The 20972-nt window shown below is 41.1% G+C and overlaps 1 protein-coding gene across 2 annotated transcripts in view; it reads left to right on the plus strand.

The window, feature by feature from the left end:
• Positions 1–327: 327 nt before the first annotated feature.
• The window catches only part of PPIL2 (peptidylprolyl isomerase like 2), a 74308-nt gene continuing 53663 nt past the window's right edge, over positions 328–20972 (plus strand). For both annotated transcript variants that reach the window (XM_075041582.1, XM_075041583.1), the window contains exons 1-8: positions 328–466; positions 582–631; positions 1176–1221; positions 2157–2219; positions 2380–2431; positions 16698–16749; positions 18981–19072; positions 20615–20704. In XM_075041582.1, the coding sequence (XP_074897683.1) occupies positions 435–466; positions 582–631; positions 1176–1221; positions 2157–2219; positions 2380–2431; positions 16698–16749; positions 18981–19072; positions 20615–20704 (477 nt within the window). In that variant the 5' untranslated portion in view covers positions 328–434. The remainder of the gene's footprint in view (positions 467–581; positions 632–1175; positions 1222–2156; positions 2220–2379; positions 2432–16697; positions 16750–18980; positions 19073–20614; positions 20705–20972) is intronic.

Here is a 20972-nt window from a genome sequence, read left to right on the forward strand (position 1 = left end):
AAAACACCCGCCAAAACTCCCTCAGGGCTTCCCCGGCGTCCCTGCCCCGGCGCCGGTGAGGGAGGACCCAACCGGAGCTACCGCCAAACCCGAAATAAAACCAGATTTAGCTGGGCGCCAAGTACTGGGGACCAGGCTCGTCCTCAGACAGTGGAAAGGCCACGCGTACGTTTGACCCGTACGCTTCATCCCGCCGGCGGGCAGCGGCTGGGCACCCACCGCCCTCCTCCTCCTCCTCCTCTCAGCGTTTCCCGCCCACCGCAGGCCGGCCCGGCCCCGGAACGCCGCCCGCCGCCCCTGTTTCCGCACCGCGGCCTTTCGCCGCCGCACCCGCACCGGAAGGGAGCAGCGGCCGCAGCCGTCCGGGTGCAAGGCGGCTCGGCGGGGCCCGGGGAGAGTGGCGTCCCTGAGGGCCCGAGGGCTGAGCCGCCGCCATGGGGAAGAGGCAGCACCAGAAGGACAAGATGTGAGCGGGGACGGGGACGGGGAGGGCGGCGCGGGGCCTCGCGGTGGTGCGCGGGGTGTGGGGAGGCCGTGGGTGTGCTGCGGATTGCCTGTGAGTGACCCCGCTGTCTCGGCAGGTACATTACGTGCGCGGAGTACACGCAGTTCTACGGGGGCAAGAAAGCAGGTAAAGGGGGGAAGGGTGTCGTGTCCCCCCCCATTCACTCGGGGAGGGGGGCTGCTGAAGTGACCTCCCCGAGCGGGGCATCCTCTGGGTCCAGCAGGGGAGCTCCTGCCGAGCCCCGGCCTCTGAACCGCTGGGCTGTGGGGCTGGGGATCCCCAAATCCGGGGTGCTGGTCGGCGTGAAAACGGCAGAAATTCGAGGTTTAACGCCCAGGTGAGCTGTCCATGCCTTCAGCAAGTTCTGGGAGGGCAGGGCTTGAAGGTAGTTGCAGCGTTCATCATCCGGTTTAAACTGAGTGCTGTCTGTCTGTTAGAGCTCTGTTTTGATTTTTTTTTCTGATTGTGAAATTTCAGTTGAGGAGTGTACTTGCGCTGTGCAGGAGAGGCCCAGTTTTAGTTACAGCTTTGCAAGGTTTAGCGTATTTATCCTTGTCATCAGTAAATTGCCACCATGTACATAGCAAAATGTAACTTTCAAATGTTTCTTTGTTACTTAGAATACTATGCGTTTATTAAAATTCTGTTGTGGTTTTTGTTCCATAAACAGACCTTCCACGGACTAATTTTAGACGTTTATCATTTGATCACTGCAGGTAAGACAAATTTACATTATTATTATTAAATGTACTCATGTTTTTGTCAGGCTGTTCACGTTGAACCATTACTGAAGCCATGTTTTTCCGAGGCAGTTATTTTCATTGACTTGTGCCTGCTATGATAGTAATGCAGCAAGAAAAAATTCAATAAGAACAGAAACAATATCTATACTTTCCATGATTAGTGTCTGCAGAGATTGGAGCTGATAGCTAAAAGAATAGTGATAAAATAATTCAGAACAATTATCGTGTACATTCCAGTCTTTCAAATCTGTGTAATCGGGGCTTGGATCTACTTTTCCCTGCTCAAAATATCCTTGGTCAATCACTCGTCTTTCTGAGGCAGTGATTAGGTAAATTGAAGGAATATTTATGCTAATTTTCTTGTGTTTAGAGTTTACTGCCTGAAGTGCTGGAGTGAAAGAGGGGAGTTAGTAGAGGTGGGTTAGAAATCCTCTTGTAAATTGAGTAGTTCAAGAAGTTACCATCTACATCTACGAACTATTGCTGCTTGGCTAAAAGCTGGCTGGATTATGGAAGCATCCCTAACAGGGGATGCTGAATGTGATTGCCAGTTAGTCCCTAGCCCATCTCAGTGCAAAGACAGTGAGTGTTCCTGCTTGAACCATCTTCTGTGCTGGTGTGGCCCAACATGGCAATGGGAGCAGGCTGGGGAGTATTACAGCATCCTGTAGCTCTATGGCTGTGAGTGCTGGCGGCTACACATTATTGAACTGCACCGGTTCTTTTCATGGATTTTGTTATTAACCTAATTCATGTAGCATCAGGTAGTGGGTATTGGCAGCCACTCAGTATTTTCATTGGTATAAGCCTTGCTTTAATGTGCAAGTGAATCAGCAAAATGTTATTTACTTCTGTCATCATGATTTCTGGCTGATTTTGCTAAAAAGAATGTGTACTTTTTTTCCTAGTTTGTCTCTGCAGCCATTTGAATACCCAGTTTGCACACCAGATGGGACAGTCTTTGACATACTGTAAGTTACCGTCTGTACTTGCTTTACTTTTGTGTTGCTGAAGTGGTTACAGCAGTGTAATCATCATTTCGTCTTAGCAAGTTGGCAAAAATAATCATGCCCATCAGTAGAGATTTCTGATGGTGCTTGTCGCTTATTACTTGATTCTTTCTCTTCTCAGGAGCATTGTTCCTTGGATAAAGAAATATGGAACCAACCCAATCACAGGAGAAGTAAGTAATGATGGGTGTATTCACATGATGTCTTTGCTTTCCTTATGCTCAGTTTCCTATTTAATGTGTGGGAGAAACAAAAATGCCTTTACAAGAGCAAAAGAAGTAGAATGGGAGTGCTATTTTGAAGTACGATATTTGTGAGATCAGCTTTGCTGAAAATAATGTAGACATTTACTAGAGATCTCTTTTTAGCAAAAAAAAAAAGGGCGGGGGGGCTTCTGGATTTGAGACCTGATATCCCCTCACTGTCATCTTGCTAATGATTTTTGTAGTAGAAAATAATCAGCCTCGGACTGTGTGTGTGGAAGAAAGAGGAGAGCTTTTTTTTTTTTTTTTCCCCCCATTGGATTGTAAATAGTATGGCAGAGGAAACGTGCAGTTCATTTATATAAACTCCCAGGGTATCTTGCCTTTCTTACAGGTATGGCATAATTAAAATCTGCATAGATGGAAACACAAGCTCTTTTGTTACTGCTAGTGATGCCCAGAAAGCCTGATGGAAAAGACTCTGTACTGCTGCCTCATATAAGCAGAATTCTAGTCCGTACAGGGCAAGAGGCTGGCAAGCTCACCTCTGCATCTGTGATTAAACTTGCAGTGATGCTTCCTAACTAAAAAGATATTTGGCTTTATGCAGATTAAAGAGATTAATAGATGATATTATGAATGATAAGCTTAAGCTGCAAAATCTTTTGAGTTATCTTGACAATATATTTCAGAAAGCTGCTGACCTGCCTCTGTCGTGATAGTTCACTGTGAGACTGGGATTTCACACTATGCTCAGTGCCTTGGTGGTTTTTCTCCCCCCTTTTTCTGCATAAATTATAATTACAAAGGGATTGCTTTCTGTAGTAGCATGAAGTTGTAAAGCACCAGATAAATACGAAATACTGGAAATATTTCCTTGCTGGCTTTTTTTTTTTTTTTTGGTGTTTAAAAGAGAGTGCATTGTTTGTGAGGGCATAGAGGAAAATTTTAAACAGAAATTGTTGCTTGAGCTACTGGAACTTGTCTTTTCCTTCAGTAAGTGCAGTTACTTTCCCGAGCATTAGGTGGCAGCCATTGCACAAGATTGTTGTTGGTTTGCAGATGGCGGTGTGGCATGAGATTACCTTTGAAACATCTTGTGTTTGATTAAAGATTTTCCCAGCAGACAGATACGAGGAGAAGCTAAATACAGATGCAGCATTCCAAACTCTAAACATGAACAGGCTGCCTGAGACTCAATATCTTCAGTTATAGCAAACTGCAGGTGTGTTTGTGCGATGGAGAGATGATTGAAGGTCTTTCTTCACACATGAAGAGGCCAATGTATTGTTGAGAAGGAATAGAATTACAGCTATTTCTTTGTTTTCACCGGCCTCTCACTGCCTTGCTGCTCTGTGCATCAGTTGGGAGTTTTGGGGTGTTGCCAGATCAATTTTTTTTTTGCTTGGAGCAGCTCCATGACACATGTTCTCATTTCAGACTGTGAGCCGTGATGTGGTTTAAAATTACTTTGGGTAAATGCTAAGCAAGAGGTGTAATGTGTCCAGTGGTTTTGTGTAATATCGAGAAAGGGAGATTGTGCAGAATATACTTGGTGAACCATAAATGCTCAAATGAAGTCGGACTTTGACATCTGCTAGTTTACCCAGACTTGTGCTTCTGTAGTTGATCTGCAGTGCACCTCCAGCTCTCCTCAACATTTGTGCCCTTTTCCTATGTATCACTCTGTTTGGGGACCCCTTTCTTCTTCCCTTTTATTCAGTGGTGGACTTGTGCTGTACAGCTCTGTCCTCCACAGGACCAAGGTGTTCCAGACCACTTTGAAGAAAAAGGAAGTGCACACAGCCCTGCTGAATCCAGCCCTGCGGAGCTATAAGTTGAAGAGTGGGATCGAAGGAAGTGTTGTAATTTAGCCTTTGTTTCCCAAAGGGCCAGCTCTGGTTTTCTGAAGGGGAGGATGGCTTTGGGCAGGAAGGGGATGGGGGTGCTGGGACAAGGCAGGGTCGGTGGCAGAGGAAGTCAGTGAGTTGAGCTTGTGCATCTCTAGACTGTATTCCCCTCTATTTACCACTGTGTGTGGAACTTCTTTTACTTGTACAGCTTGCTCATTGTGGAAACCAGAAAATATTTTCTGTAATGAGCTGACTTACAGAAACTCCAGACTCTGAGTTTGTTTAAAAAGGAATTGAGCCAGAATAGCTGCAATGCCATGTTTTGTACAGGGACTTAGGAAGTTACTTTGCACAGATTGATGATTCCATCATTGGTGATGAGGCTCTGGAGAATTTTTCCATTTTTTTTGTCCTGAAGTTAAAAATTATGATGAAATCCTTTGTGGCTTGTACTTCTGTTGTTATGGTTTGCTACAGGCCAAACATTTTGGGGAACTCAATAGGCTACTTGGAAACAGCATTGTTAATGGCATGTTCTTGGTACTCACTAATTCTGCCTAGCTGTCTTATTTCTGAAGTGGACCCCTCAATGGAGAATTGGAGAGCCTTGCAATCATTAATATATTTATCTTCACAGTGGTCCTAGGGTGTAGGACTGTGCTAGTCTTTTATTAATTGGATGTTTGTGAACTGATCTACAAGTGACTTCTCTGATTCTTCCAAGTCCTAAACTATTGGACCAGCCTTCCTTTCTAAAGAAATTTTGCAATGCCAAGATCACAGTTATTCTTTGATATGTTTAAAATATTTTACATTTTTTTGCTTTCCTTCCCTATATTTTCTCATGTTTTATGGTTTATTTCTTCTTGCTTTTCCGAACATTCTCCTGAGGTGCAGTGTGGACACCAATATCCGTTCAGGAGAAACAAATCACCATTGGCCTTTGTCTAAAGTTTCCCATGAGCTATTCCAGAAAGTGGATTTAGACTTTTTTTTCCCCCTTTTAAATAATGCATTGCAGTAAAAAGTACTTCTGTTACTACACCCATAGTTTTTGAAGAAACAGTGCATCTTTTGCAGCTGAACTACAGCCTGTCAGATGGGATTGACTCACTTGCTTTTTTTGTCAGCTTTGTCAGGACGCTGCCCTAGCTTATGTCTACACTACAATTGCATAAAATAAAGAGAAAAGTCATAGTTAGCTCATTCTTTTCTACTGAGATCAGCACTTGGCTTCTTGGGCTTGCAGATAGTTGCAAGCTTGCCAGAACGTTTCATGTAGCGGAGATATGACAGCAGTGACCAGCATGCCCACACAAGTCAGCCAGCTGGGCTCAGGAGTACCTTTTTCCAAGAAATGAGATTGGTCAGAGTGTGTCTGGTTTGTTGGAATCTCAAATACGAACAGGTGATAGATCTGCATGAAAGTAGCAGCATGCCTTTTGACAGGAATTTCAAGGAAATTGTTCTTTGTTGCATTGATATGTTATATGTGGGCTGAGCTATTTTTCTCCTTTGCATTGTAATGTTTCTGATATAAATACCTATTTTTCTCAGTCTGGTTCAATAACATTCTAACTGCATGTGGGCAGGCCAGATTACTGTGGTGTACTTCAGCTTCATTCAAGACTGGCTCTCTATCCTTGGGCTAATTTCTCTCTTCCCCTGTCTCAGAAATAGCTATGGTCTTTGTCCCTTGTTCTCCCTTTTCTGTGCGAATTCAGTTCTTTTGGACAGTTGAAAGTCAGTTCATCTCTGGTGTTTGCTTCTAAGGCTTTGATCCAAAGTCAATTTTGTGACTGTTTTAAGTGCATCTGCTTTTAAACTCATACAGAGGGCTCACTTGTGTGAATTGTTTCTGCACTGCTCAGAGCAAACTAAAATCCATGTGTCTGCTGATACTGCATAATGCAGAGAGGCAATCCTCATGTTAAGGGCCACGTGCAGCTGTGTGGTTGTTACCTATGTATGTCTTGAAGGGCAAACAGGATTCAGTCGAGTTAATTTATCTTGGGCTTAATATATGCCTAAGAATCAGGTTAAGAGACCCGAAGATGCTGTGTGGTGAATGTATGAGACTAGGAGTGACATTTCTGGTCCGAATGAGGCAAAGCGCAACTTGTATTGTGCCCTGTCTCATGCAAGGTTAGGATCCAGACCTACAGGCCAGAGAGAGCTTTTTCTTAAGTGTCACAAGATTTTAGCTTCTTACTAGGTTAAATAGGAAAATTTTTACAAATTCTGAGGATTTTTTTTAGGGTTGGGAAAGCCTTTTGCTTGGGCTGTCTCTGAATATAACAGTAAAAAGGAGTCTGGGGCATATAAGGAAGTAGTAGAAAGCAGAGCCACTGACATGGAAAATGAGGACTAACTTTGGAGTCAAAAGGCTGAAAATCTCTGATTTTTCCCAGCAGGACATCTGCTTTCTTAAAAGAGAGAGCTATACCCAAAGTTTTGCTCTGTGTACAAGATAAATATTTGCTATTTTTCTCCCACACTCTTAATCCTGTATTTACCAAACAAAAATGACTTGGGGTGAGATTATGACTAATATGATCAAATAATTGCGGCATTACAGGTGCCTGCCTCATGCAGTAAGCCTGTCTGATCCACTCTTTGAAAGCACTCAGAGATGCACATCTTGTACCTGCAATGCCCTGCAGCAATGACAGAGCCTGTAGCGGACACCTCCTCCCTCCAGCACTGCTCATGTAGGAATGTAAGCAGTGCCCTTTTTTTTTAATCATTTGTTTGAAATAAGGTTGGTAGGATGATGCTTGCCTGAATAATTACAGGCACTTTCAAAACCAGTAACTTCTTACCTTCAAAAGAAGAAATTGCAACCAAGTCTGTTATTTCAAAACTTTGGAAAGTCATTCTCAAATACATTCCTTAAATATGCTTATTAGCTAATTCCTCTCCCAAATGCTGGTGGCTATTGTTACTTCATTTTATTGTGAAAGCATCATTTCTTTTCAATTTGATCAACTAGATTTCAGTCAGTCTCATAGAAATCAGTTGCTGGTCTTGCAGTGAGAGAAGCTTGCTGACCAGGTTAATGGAGAGGCTATGGATAAAATTACTTTTTTACTGCTGAATTTATTAATCCCACTTTAAAGATGAGCAAACAACCTTACAGCACTTTTTTTTTATGCACTAAAAAAGTCTTTGGCTGCCTAAATAAGGGAAATCCTGCCTGAAAAGGATGCAGAAATTAGAGCAAAGGTAAAACTTCCTTAAACTTAAAAGTGTTTTTACTGTGTAAGTATTTTGAAAGCACAGAACAGAAATAGAAAGCACTGATAATTGTTTCTTCGCCTGAGAAGTGAATGTAATGACAAAGAGGGCTTAGGTATTTTTTTCTTCTTTTGCAATATTCTGAATAAACAAACTGCAACATGTCAGGAGTGTGGGAAGTAACAAATACTGTAGAAACAGGTGTTAAAGTACAGGTTAAGTTCCAGCCAAGGCTTTATAGTTCACTACAAATTGCTCTCCACCTCTATCAAATAATCAGCACAGGGCCTGTGTGTTTCAGGAATGGATTCTTGTAAGTGGGTTGCATGAGCTTCACACATTGCTGAGTCAGTGGTGTCAAGATCAAGATCACAAACAAAACTCATCCAGCGCTGAGCTGAGTGGGACAGGTTTGCAGCCTGAATGGAGGAGAGGACAAGTTCAAGTTTCACGTGACCCATATTGCCTAAATCAACAGTGACTATGGCTTTTAACTTGGTTCAGACGGTCTGTGTGGTAATTTGCTGCAGATTACTGCTTTAATTGTGTTATTCCAGGTGTGTTTCTAGATAACGAGCAGCCAATAATGGATGTCATCAGACAAGGATCTGTGGTTTGAAGGTGACCTCTTTCATGCCAGCATAGCAGTCGCTGCAGTTGGAATACATTGTCAGGAAAATGTAATAGCTGTAGATAATGTTCAATGTGATGCATTTTCAGAGTGCTTGTCTAGACCTTTCTGCAACATAGTGGTAATACTACCTTAGGATTTTGAGGTCTTCTAAAGATGGCACACTGCAGCAGGAGTCAGATTTTCCTTGTGACTTTTCATCTTTTTCTCTTGGAAAGTTTTCTTCGTTCTTACTATTTCCAAAGAGATTATGCTTACTCTGAGCATTTTCATTCTTTGTCTAGATACAAATATGAGAGGAAAATGCTGTGCAGCCCTCCATAGGCAGGCCATCTCCACATCCTTTTTCCATATCTTAGAGTGCTGGGACTATCTAATTAAGAGCAAATTAGTTTGACCAATTGAGATATTTTTCATTATGTAGAAAAATTCAGGAGTGAGACATATCCCCTTTCACTGTTTTTTTTCCTCAACATCAGAGCACAGCACCTGAAATCCAAGTAGTCTGCTATGTTTTCTCCTTGGGGCTTTGGAAATGAGTGATCATTTAGGTGGATCAGTAACTTCAGGTCTCATTTGGCTGTAGCATAATTGATGTATAAATGAGAATTCTAATTCCTCTCTAAAGAACGCTTTTCACATGTCAGAAGTCGGCACATCTTCATCTTTGAAATTCAATTTATATTTCTTAATTTGTCTGATGCAACTCAGTCAAGTCTTCAGATATTGCATAGGTTTAAATGCAGATTACCACCTTTTTTTCTCTTTTGTTAAACTTAACCATATTTTTTCCTGTACATTTGAAGTGAAGGAGGGAGGTTTTTTTCTTGTTTATTTGTAAGAAAAGTTTCAGTGGGAGGTGGGAATACAGTTTTGTTCTGGGTGAATAATAGCTTATTACAGAGCAGAGAACAAAGCTTACAGAAATAAAACCAAGGGAAGCTTTGTTGTTGAAAAATGATTCAGACAAATCCAGCTTAGTTGGTTTTTCATGTGTTGCAGAAAGAAGGGTGAAATGATGAGGAACAGAAAACTGGAAGACTCTCTGAGGTCCTCGGCTCTCTCACAGTCTGCTTTGCAAACTGCGTGCTCTGTCTTGAACCAGTGTTTGCTTTCTTCCTGCTGTGACTGCCGAGAGGTTCTTCTGATGGTTTTTCATCTGATAGATATCTTCTGTAAATTTTGGGTTTGACCAGCTTAGTCTCGTTTGTATTTGTGCCAAAACTGTGCTTGTCTCTGTTAGTGTTTACAGCTGTGTATTTGGTACAGAGGAGTTTAATGCTTTCTTGACATTTTCTTGTTGAGACTTGTATTTTCCTGTTAGATGTTCTTCTTGCCTTTAAGTTGTCTATACCCTAAATGGTCACAGTTGTCCTTCTCCGCATCTGTTTAATTTATCTTCTTTGAACAGAGTTAATCTTAATTGTACGCAGTAAATGCTGGGTGAATGCCTGCTACAGTGGTGGGAATATTTTCTAATCTCTTCCTGAAATACTTTTCTAATACTTTGATATATTACACATGATAGTCTAAGACAGAAAACAGTTTCAGTGTATGTGTTGAGACACGAAAGGTGCTTTCAGAATATGATAATTTGTTGCATTTTCTCTTGATAGCTTGGGTTATTTCAGAAGCAGATACTTATTTATAAATAAGTGTTAGCCAGGATGAGCAGTGGTTCTTCCTTTTCTCCTTTTTGTTGTTGTTGTTGCTGTTTTGTTTCCAGTTGAATGTTGCTGCCTATATTTTTGTGGCCTGTAGCAGTCTTTCAGGCACAGGTAGTTACAGCCATCATCATTCAGCATCTCTCTCTAGGTGCATTTTTGTCTGGGGGCAGCAGGCACAAGCTGCTGCTCAAATGCCTAGAATCTACTTTGAACAAGATGAACTCTTCAATATGCAGCAACTGAACCATGTCGTCTTACCTCATTTGCTTCAGAAATTATTAGCTTTTAGTCAACAGTCTAAATGAGTTAATATTTGACTAGTGACCGTAAATTTTCAAGGCCCCTGGATAGAAACATATGAGGACATGATTCCTGCCTAGAGGAATGACCAGAAAGTCATGTGTCATAGCTGGCAATAGTCATAAAACACAGAGGGGTCAAAGGGATGAAGGTCCCGGTGAGGCTGATGACCTGGAAGATGACTCCTTTTTGTTGCATTTTCTGAAACTTTCCCACTCTCCTTTGTTAGTGGCAAACACATGGATAGTTGGTTGTTCCTTTTCCAAAGTTGTATCGGTGTGTTTTACAGTAGTGCACCTAGCACCACCAAGAGATAGCCTTTATCTGTCCTAAAAGGGGGATTTATTTTTCAATTCCCTGTATCTTTGGGCAACAGTGAGGGCAAAGAAGATGAGATTTGCCTAGACTTACGGTTCAAGTGCTTTATCAAAAGGAGATGTTTAAAACCCTCCAGTGTCATGAGTCACTGGCCAAGCTGCTGTGCCTCCTTCACACCTTGCTGATGGGGATTGTGGTGGTGGTGATGGGCAGTGTTTTATCCAGTAAGCCAGCTCTGGACGCAAGCAGATAATGTGTCTAGCATTATTCCTAATGCATTATTTCCCTTACAGCAAAAAAGTATTTACATCGAGGTTTTACAGACTGGACAGATGGTCTCTTTTTTTTCCTTTTCTGTGTTTTGTGGAAGAGTGCACATTGGATGGGGTTTTGTGATTGTGACACTGAAAAACTAGCAGCTATGAAATGCTCTAGCCTTAAATGAGATGCAGCATGAGGTTTCCTACAGATCCTTACTTGCCTGTTTTTCACTAAAATTGGAGACTAGCTTTTTGATGCTTCTGCAAAGCTTTATTTTCCATGAACCATGTTGTATCTGGCTGTGGGTCTCTGGATTGATAGACTTCTGACTGCATTAAGACTACAGGTTTAATCTTGTAGATGAAACTACACATCTTTTTCTCATGGTAATTTCTGTTAACGTGCTCTTTGATAGAGCAACATTACTGCTAGTATCTGTAAGCCATGTGTGTGTTATCAAGCATATCGTTATGATTCTCTGGACAAGGCTTTGGTGACCATATGGTGTCAGTTTAATTAAAATCTAAATATGGAAATACAGTGGTCTGGAAATGCGTAATGAAGGATCTTTTGTGTCCATTTCCATACCAGTTCAGTAGTAGATGAAAGCTGCAGTTGAACAGCAGCTTCATCCAAGAATGTGCATTGAGGGTATCTTTTTAGCATTTGGTAGACCATTGCCCACATGATAAATATCTAGCATTTTTGCTATTGAACTGAACATATAAACAATACCTTGAATCATGAGACTATTCTGGCCTCTTGGCTGCTGACCCCAAATTTTTCATGAAATACGAAACTACATGAAGATGGCTTATCTTGTTAAAACAGAGCTGCTTTTTCCAATCGCGCTCCCATAATGTAGACTTCCTAAGGATTTCCAATGCCTTTTATCATCATTAAATCCATTTACAAGATCTGAAATAAGTAACATTATACATGGAGTTATTCCAATACTATTCATTCAATTCATATTCCCATATTTCTTGAAGGTTTTATAGCAGAGAAAATTGTAAGAGGACTTCTTAAAATATGAAGTTGTATGCAAAGAGCAACAGGTCTCATCTTTAAAGCAACCAAAGAAATTAATACAAAATTCATTTGTTGCTAAGCTAAATTTGGTACTTGGTAGGCAATGTTGTGTTTTAATATTAGTATTTGGTTTGACTTTCTCTTCTATTTGAGGTAGCTCTGTGTTGCTTGTTTTGGTGAGATGAGAACCTACCAAATGGCCATGGCAGCACTGGATGATTTTGTCCTTGTGTTGTCAACCAGTTCAGATGTGACACATGAATATTTCCCCACAATAGCTTCACTGGATTATTGTGCGTTCCTGCCAGAGGCCATTCAGATGTGTGTCCAATCCCCAAGTGTTGAATATTTTAATGCTAACTCAATTACTGTTGATAGAGCGGGAAAGTCTGTATTTACTAAATACAACTCTTGCCGCACATCACCAGCTCTACCCATGTGTGGGTAGAAAATCAAATGAGCCCATTTTGATTGCTTTTCAGGCTGGTGCGTATCCAACAGGGTCAGAGCCTCATTAAAAAGAAGAACATGCAGCCACAGACCAAAGAGATTCAGAAAGTGTAACTAATTGATGCGCGGGGATTGTAGGTCATATCTTCATGAGACACACAGCGATGACAGAGAATGATTTAATTTGAAATAATCGGCATGCTTCATCTGTGAGCTGCCACAGTGCCCCACTAACCTACGCTTCATAATAACCTCTGCTTTGGGTATCAATAAAGGATGCTGCCCTTTGGGATCCCGCAGGAGCGAGTGCTGTCAGCTGACAGATGAGACCGCGCAGGGCGGTGGGGCTTCTTGCTGCTGCAAGAAAGTAGGTCATGGCCAAAAGTAGCCTTGGCTGCCTTTGTGGAAGTGTGCCTGTGAAAGAGGAGTCAGCTGAGAAAAGAGCTTGCATGGGTTTGCATTTGGTTTTTTTAGCCCTTCCTTGCTGTGGAGCAGCTGGCATTACGCGCCGTGAAATGTGTCTGCTTTCCAGTATTCTTGCATTAAATATTTTTAGAAGTGAATATGCAGCTCTTATTTCTGCTTAGGGGAAGTGGCGGATCCTTGTGGCCTTTCATTTTCGTTAAGAATTTAGAATTTTAATTAGATCACCGGAGATTGGCTGAAACTGGATGGTAGGTGTGTGTCAGGGAAACTCAGGTTGGAAATAGTTTTGAACTTGAGCTGTGTATGCAATATTTGAGCTCTCATGCTTTATTAATAATAAGAAATGCATGAAAACAAGTACTTTAACTCATTTTAGGACTCATTCACTCCTGGTGTCTCTTCCTGTGAAGGCTGGCACCTGTTTCTGGCATAATGGTCATTTCCATGGCAACAAACTGTGTGATGGTGCTTGGAAAGCTTTGACTTCTGATGGAGAATAAATAAAAGCAGATTCACCCACATGCAAGATAACCCAGTTTTCATGTGAAATGAAAAACTTGAGAGGGAAAAAAAAAATGATACAGGTTTCCTATGTCATGTCCTTTTGTAGTTTCCTGTGTAACATGTAGGTCTTTCAAAACTGGACCAACTGGAAGTCCTGGTGTGTGGGCTGGACTCCCTCCTCTGTGGCTGCTCCATGTGCAGTTGCCCAATCCTGCAGCCTGGTCTTGGGCACTGAGCTGCCTTTGTAGGCCATGGCAGTCCTTTGTAGCAGATCATCTCCTGGTTTTGCCATTCTGGTGCTCCAAAGATTTCCTTTGACAAAACACTAAATCCTCCTCTTGTCTTGACATGCATTAAGACATGTCAATCAACTTCTCAAAATATTTTTGAGGTGTTGCCCTAATTATATTTCCCCCACATATTTTCTCATATACAACTCTTGGTCCATTTCCATCCCTTTTCATAAATACATTGCACAAACAACATCCTTTATCAGTAGTGGGAAGTTCCCTCGTGATATGGCGTGGGAGTGCTTGGGCATGAAGCTGTTGCCAGCTCAGCTGAAGCGCAGAGCTGCTCCAAAGGGTGTGAGTTGACATGCCAAGGTCACTTCTTCAATGCAAGCTTGATAGGACGCTAGTCTGTGGCAATAGAAATTTATAATGTTCATACAGCACTTCAGGTTACAGTTCTTATCCTGGAAGAAGAATCCAGGCAGTGCATGTATTTCAACTCCTATATGAGAATCACTATTTTTTTATTTACTGTTGACATGCAAGACTGTATAAGTCTGGTCTCAGCGAGGAACAGATGCCAGCATGAACAGCTGATGCACCATGAGTAACTGATGCTGAAAACTACTTTTCCGTATTATAGAACAATGTGACCTGAAATACCATACTATTTCCCTGGGTACAGAGTAGGAGTCCGAGGATTTGGCAGCACTTCTAACAATACATAGAATCACAGAATGGTTTGGGTTGGAAGAGGCCTTAAAGCTCATCTAGTTCCAACTACCCTGCCATGGGCAGGGACACCTTCTGCTAGACCAGGGTGCTCAAAGCCCCATCCAACCTGGCCTTGAACACTGCCAGGGATGGGGCAGCCACAGCTTCTCTGAGCAACCTGTCCAGTGCCTCACCACCCTTACAGTAAAGAACTTCTTCCTAATATCTAATCTAAATCTACCCTCTTTCAGTTTAAAACCATTACCCCTTGCCCTATCCCTACACTCCCTTTTAAAGGGTCCCTCCCCATCTTTCCTGCAGGCCCCCTTTAGGTACTGGAAGACTGCTATAAGGTCTCCCTGGAGCCTTCTCTTCTCCAGGCTCAACAACCCCAACTGTCTCATCTTGTCCTCCTAGGGGATGTGCTCGAACCCCCTGATCATCATACGTTGACAGATGAAACAGTGTAGTGCAGCTTTTGCTACCTTTAAAGTCTGTATAGCAGTTTAGTCTGTCTTTTCCACTGAATTTCTGCAAGGTATAAATCTGAATCTTCAGTCATGCTAAACTGTTTCTTAGGGAACTGTTTCCATTTTTGTTTAAAGATGATCTGCTCATATGTTTAGGGGATAGCTCAAGTCTGCCAGGAAGATAATTTAAAGGCCTTCCTTCAAATTATCAATGTTTCCAGCGGTTGTATTTCTAAAGAAGCTTTTTCTGGAACATAATTTTTGGGCTGTTGCACAACATGTGCACAGATGGATGCTGCTTTGTGTTAATAAGTTGTTTAGGTTGATCAGATCTGTCCAGGATCATATGTTCATTTTGGCAACTCTGCTGTTGCCATACTACTTCTTTGACAATTTTGTAAGAAGATAAATAAATGAATAAAGCTCTGCATTCAGTTAGTCATTTCAGAAGCTGCTGTTGCCTTTGCTGTCTGTCTTTGTGCCCAGCAGTGTGCAGTTGTTGGGGTTTGGGGCTTTTTTTTGATAATCCACTTAAGGAAAAACAGCGGCACTGGTCTTTGATTGTCTAACTAAATATAACCTAACCTGTCCTCTTTTTTGTCTTCTCATCTTATTCCTACTAGCCCTCATTGTTCTTCTTGCTAATAAATTAGAGAGATGGCTACCTTTCCGGCAGCATATGAGCCTGCCAGTTGGCTGAAAAGAATTTGAGATGTGCCGTTCTATAAACGAATGAGTCCAGCTGTCATAATGTGTACTCTCTGAACCAAGAATATGAATTTTGATTAGCCAGAAAAAGCCCACTGACTTAGTTTCACATGATTTTGTTATTGCTCTTTGCCATAATGATTGAACTCACAGCATCGGCACCGCGGCTGGCAGATCTCCACTCGTAGCTGTTTATAAAGAGCTGTCTGGGTTATAAAAACCTCCCTAATCTGCTCAGGTGCATGTTTTGAGAAGAGAACCGATTGTTTCTTTTATAAAGGCCTGTGCTGTGTGTGCTTTTAACGATCAATTTGGCGGTGAAACTGTCTCTGGCAGCTGATAACAATCAAAAGGTTTGCTGGTTTTTTAATGTATCTGAGATTCTGAGTCAGCCTTGAAGCTTACTGGGCTGGACTTTGTCTCCAGCTGGGTGCCCCAGTTGAGCACTACCTGACCGTCCTGGTGGGGTGACCTCGGTCGTGGTATGCCCTGTCATGTCATGCCGGCGATACTGACCCTGTGAAATGACTGGCATATGTGGGCCTGCCCTGTCATGTTACTGAAGGCTCACTGTTATTTTGGGTGTGCTTGCAGCTTTCATGTCTTAGGGAAGGCTGTGGGAAGGGAGCAGCCTGATCGTCCAGAAGTGTTTGCCAGCTCTTCCCGCCCGATGTCAGAAAGCCCCTCCGGAGAGAGGGCAGCAGAAAAATGCCATAGACATTCTTCTGATGAAGGATGGGAGAGCAGGAACTAGCTTAGTTTGCAGTGTCCTCTCTGGAGTCAGAGAACATTACCCCAACCTCGGCTGCTATCTTGGTTCCCTCTTCTGTGGAATTGCTACCTGGGGATTAAGTAGCCGAAGATCCCTCCTAGGACTCCCTTCATCACCCGAAGTGCCTCTCTAGCGAATTTGTGCCTCCATTTCTCTTCATTATTGCTAGTTATCATGTGGACTCTGCTACACGTTTCCTGAAGTAAAAGAAAAATGACGGTTATTTCAGAAAAGGTAGCAAGCTTGATTGCCAAAAAGGTTTGCTGGCTTTATGACTTCCATCAGAGGTCCCTTCTGAATTGTCACTTCTGATCAGCAGCAATGATCTTTGCCTCTTAGCTTTTCATGCAAACTCCCCTTTCAGTTTGTGCTAAGACAATTGTGTGCAACTTCTTGAGCTTATTCACTCTGGTTAGCACTGTACTGTGTCAAACTACAACACTGTAAATAAATCTACCCCAGTTCTCAGCCTCAGTGAGCCTTGTTTTTGTGGGCTGTCTGTGACTTAAGTTCCCAGGCTTCTGATGATTCAGAAAACTTGCAATATATTATTAATAAATTATGTACTATTAAAATCCTAACACTGATGTTACACTTCCCTTTTATTTCCATGGTTAGGTTCTGTTGTGATTAATTTTTTTAATGCTTCATTTTCTTTAGAAACTAGATGCCAAATCACTTATAAAGCTGAATTTTGCTAAAAACAGTGAAGGTAAGTGTGGTAATTCTCTGTGGTTTGTGTTTTGGGTTTTTTTGTGTTGTTGTTGTTTTTTTTTTCCTTAATGAGTGCTTTAATAAATCCTGGTTTGTCTTACTCATGGTAAAGTTACATAGTTTGTGGTCTCTATCATGGTTTTTATTTTTTGAGTAGAGTAACTGCTTCTTGTGAGTGACATGTTTACCTTTAAAGTTCCATTTCTGTTTTTCTTTACACTGGGGAGCTGTAAATTATTCAGCAATTTCACTTTACTATAGCTGCTACTGCAGTAAGGTACTGTTTACTTTAAGGAGAAATTTAAGAAATGGCTAAATTTCTATGATATGTTATCTTTTTCTAACTTGCCTGGGGCAATATTTGCTGTTCACTTGATTTTGAACAACTTTTTGTTTATAAAATGAATTAGACTTTACATGTGGGATTTTATGAATAGCAGAACACAAGACAGCAGCCTCAAGCTTTATTTCTGCAGGGTTAAAGATATAAAATCTGCCATCTAAGAGAGGACGCTAAGAATAAAAGAGAAAAGCGGAGATTAATTCATCTTTTACAAGGCAGATAATGATTTCTTTGAAATGAGAGTGGCAGGGATTAGGTGGGAATAAAATTCTGGAGTGTCTGTCTCCTTACCAAAGTCCATGGACTACAAGGTCTTATCTCTAGCTGATGGATTTCTTCTGCATTTTGTGTTCCATCTGTCTCAAGAGCAGGGTGTTAAAAAATGATCAATAGTCACTGTGGCCAAGGTTTTTGAAAGGTACTGTGATATTGTGCTTTCCTTAAAGAAGTCTAGTTCATAGTGCTGGGTTGGAATGACGGCAGCCACACAGTCTTAGAAGCCTTTTCCTTAAAAAGGTGCATGCTATGTCATTAACTGATCAAAGGAAAATGCAACAAAAGGGGGAAATGTTGCATTTCTGTCTATCAGCAGACTTTTCTTCAAATCTTAACATGTAGAATGGTTGCTACATATGTAGGATCTTCTCAGTTCACACCTGTATGATAAAAAGGTCTTCAGATATTGCAGTTTATTCCATTTAATGATCCCTCCTTAGCTGAATTCCTTCTATCGAGATCAACAAGTGTGCTCACTCAGCAGCTCTGCTTTTGCTAGAACTGAAAACATGGGGATTGGCTCTTTTTTATGCAGCTGGAGTGAGGCCTCACATTTTACCAGCGTGTTTCTGTATCCATTAGTTGGGCCATACCCTGATACCTTTTCGAAAAATCCCTTTCTAAACTTCCTCTTGAATTCCAGTCCCTTGTGGCAATGGCTTTTCTTCAGCTCTAGTGGTATTAACAGAAATAGTCCTCAGCTTTTACTTGCATCCGTGTGCTGGAGGTCAGAGTTCTTCCTCTGGCTTATCAGTTAACAGTAAGTACTCTGTAGGTGCTTGCCCCTCCTGCCTTCGCAGGTGCTGTGAGCAGTCTCTGTTATGGTCTCCCTGCTGGTTTTGATTTTCAGATGGTAATTAGGAAAAAAAGAACCAAATAGGCCCAATCGATTTTAAAAATCTCACTCAAATCTCCAGGTCTAGCAAACTGATCAAGTATTAATAACCTTCTTCTAATTGCTTTCTGCTGAGATCATCCAGACATTTTTCTTTTTCCTCGTACATTGCCTTCCATCAGTTTGCTTGTTGTTGACATGCTTAATATTTATGCTGACCCTCCTGGGAAAATTCACAGCTTGATTAGAGCAGAAGCTGGGTTCCTTATTGAATAACGTGTTCAGATTTAATGGCATTCTGCTTGCCACATTTGAATACAAAATACTCTCCTCTCCTAAAAGCACAACAGCTGCTGTGAACTTTTTTGTAGGACATAAGCTAAACTTTTATTTCTGGGAACAACACTGAAAATAGGGTACTGGGCATATTACAAGGTACAGGCTCATGCTATCAATAGAGCTTTGATTACAACAATAACAATTGTATTGTGGTACTTCATAGATATCAAGCAAGTTGGACAAAGTTCTGTGTCGAGGGATTGAAGGCAGTAGACTTCAAAACTGCATTTTCATTGCTTGCTTTATAATTCTCGTGTTAGTTTTTCTGTTTGGCAATGAGAATCATACTGTAGTTAAAACACCATTAAATACACACTGAAGTTACATTTTGTGTTAAAAATTAATGTAAATATCCTTCACAGAGATAACAGAAATTAACTATTTCAAAACAGTTGCAGGACTTCATGCCAAATTTAAGCTTTTTCCCCTCCATCAGGTAAATACCACTGTCCAGTGCTGTTTACTGTATTCACCAATAACTCCCATATTGTGGCCATCAAGACAACTGGAAATGTGTTTGCCTATGAGGTAGGTTCTCTGTTGCATTTCATTATTAAAATTTTATACTTGATGCATTTCATTCAAGATCACAAAATGCTTTAACAAGATAGGTAAGTTTTATTCTTGTTTTACAGCCAGGGAAATTAAAGTATGAGGAGGAAAGAGTATTTTAACTGAAGCTGGGGAAAGAGCAGAGAGCCTGCCTTAATGGACACTTGAACTGCATTTTTATTTGTGTTTTGCGAACATTTGTGTGAACCCAGGTGGAATTTTAGTTGTGACTTGTTTGCATAATCCTTATTGCAAAAGCAAGGTTTATTTATTTTTCAGTAGCAAATAAATCCTTCAATTAATGGATCCATATCCAGAGTTGTAAAAAGTCTGAACACTGAAACATCTGCTTTTTGAAATCTGTTGATGGGAAATTTCAGTAGGACTTTCAGATACTGAGAGAGGGGTGAGCTGAAACCATTGCAATCAAGGAAAAGGCTGGATTCATCACATTTTTGAAAACTTGCTCTGTTGTAGTTGAACTGTCTTCATTCCAGCTGTGAAAGCAGTCAAGATTAAGTTAAAATAGAAAGTATTTTCTGTTCCTTCTAGAAGCATGATCCTCTGATTGCTGTGGTTAAAAGGCAAGAATGAGTTTAAGAGTAGTCTTTGTTAAATGCTTGTTGATATTGTAAAACTATTGCTCAGTTTACTACAAGTTATAATACTGGGCTTCCTAAACAAGCTGCGCCAAGAGGGTCTGTTTCTCGTGTGGTGTACCAGTTGAAGCAATAGCATTTATTGGTTTTTTTAAGTATGGAATTAATTTATGGACTCTTGGAGGTACTAGAAAAATATTACCACTTTCATCTAAGGAGAATAGAGGCCATTTGGGTGAATAAGACAGATTCAGTTTTTTTTCAGGTAGACCTCCATAGTCATCACTCTGTATGATGTATATGTTCGTAATGACAAAGCATTTATTCCACATTGATTCTCACTATGAAATGACACACTGCTGCTTTGTTGAGCATCATTTAATTTTCTCAGGTGAACAGAAGTGTTGCTGCAGGCTAGGTGCAGCAGTCAGGGTGGACAGAGTGTGAGGGGCTAATGCAACTCTGCCGTGGTATGAGCTGGCCTGGGACACGCATGTCTCTCTGAGGGGTGCTGATAGTGGGGGAGATACCGACCCCTTGTTAAAGCTGCCTGTCTTATACCATCTGTAAATACTTAACTTAGGAAACTGCAAGCAAGTTTTTTTATTTTGACAATATTTTTATGATGAATTTGGATAAAATTATATGCATAACTATGGAATGGAGACTGCAAGGTTTTTTCTTTTTAAAAAAAAGCAAACCACACAAAACTGTCGAGTTTTGTAGGGATGAAAGACAAAAGCTTCTCGTCTGTTAAAGCACACAATGAAAATACTGCAGCTGTGAGTTGAGAATGAAGGCTGAAATTGTTTTCTTTATAATTTGTACTTTAAGGTTTTATTGGTTTCACATATTTACTTGTACTATTTGCACATCAGAATCCAATTTTTAATATCTATGTCTTTTGCCTGGCTGTTAGGCAGTTGAGCAGCTGAACATAAAACCAAAGAGCTACAAGGATCTTTTGACAGATGAGCCCTTCACTCGGCAAGACATTGTGACACTGCAGGTAAACTTTTCTCTCTGTACATGTCTTACTATACAGCTTTTTTGCAGAGGATGAAATGTTGCTATGTACACTGTTATAGCAGGAATTTAGAATAATTGAACAGAGAAACATTGTCTGTATGTGTGTCTTGGAGGTGGGTAGAAAGGGAACTGCTGTATTTTCTTTGTTATCCAGATGAACCACAAAGATTTCATATAACTTAGAGCCTGACAAATCTCTAGAGTGATTATAGTGTGCCTTGTAGATAAGCAGATTGTTCAACTTTGTA

The sequence above is a fragment of the Buteo buteo genome, chromosome 11 (genome assembly GCF_964188355.1).
Source record: "Buteo buteo chromosome 11, bButBut1.hap1.1, whole genome shotgun sequence".
Lineage (NCBI taxonomy): Eukaryota > Metazoa > Chordata > Aves > Accipitriformes > Accipitridae > Buteo > Buteo buteo.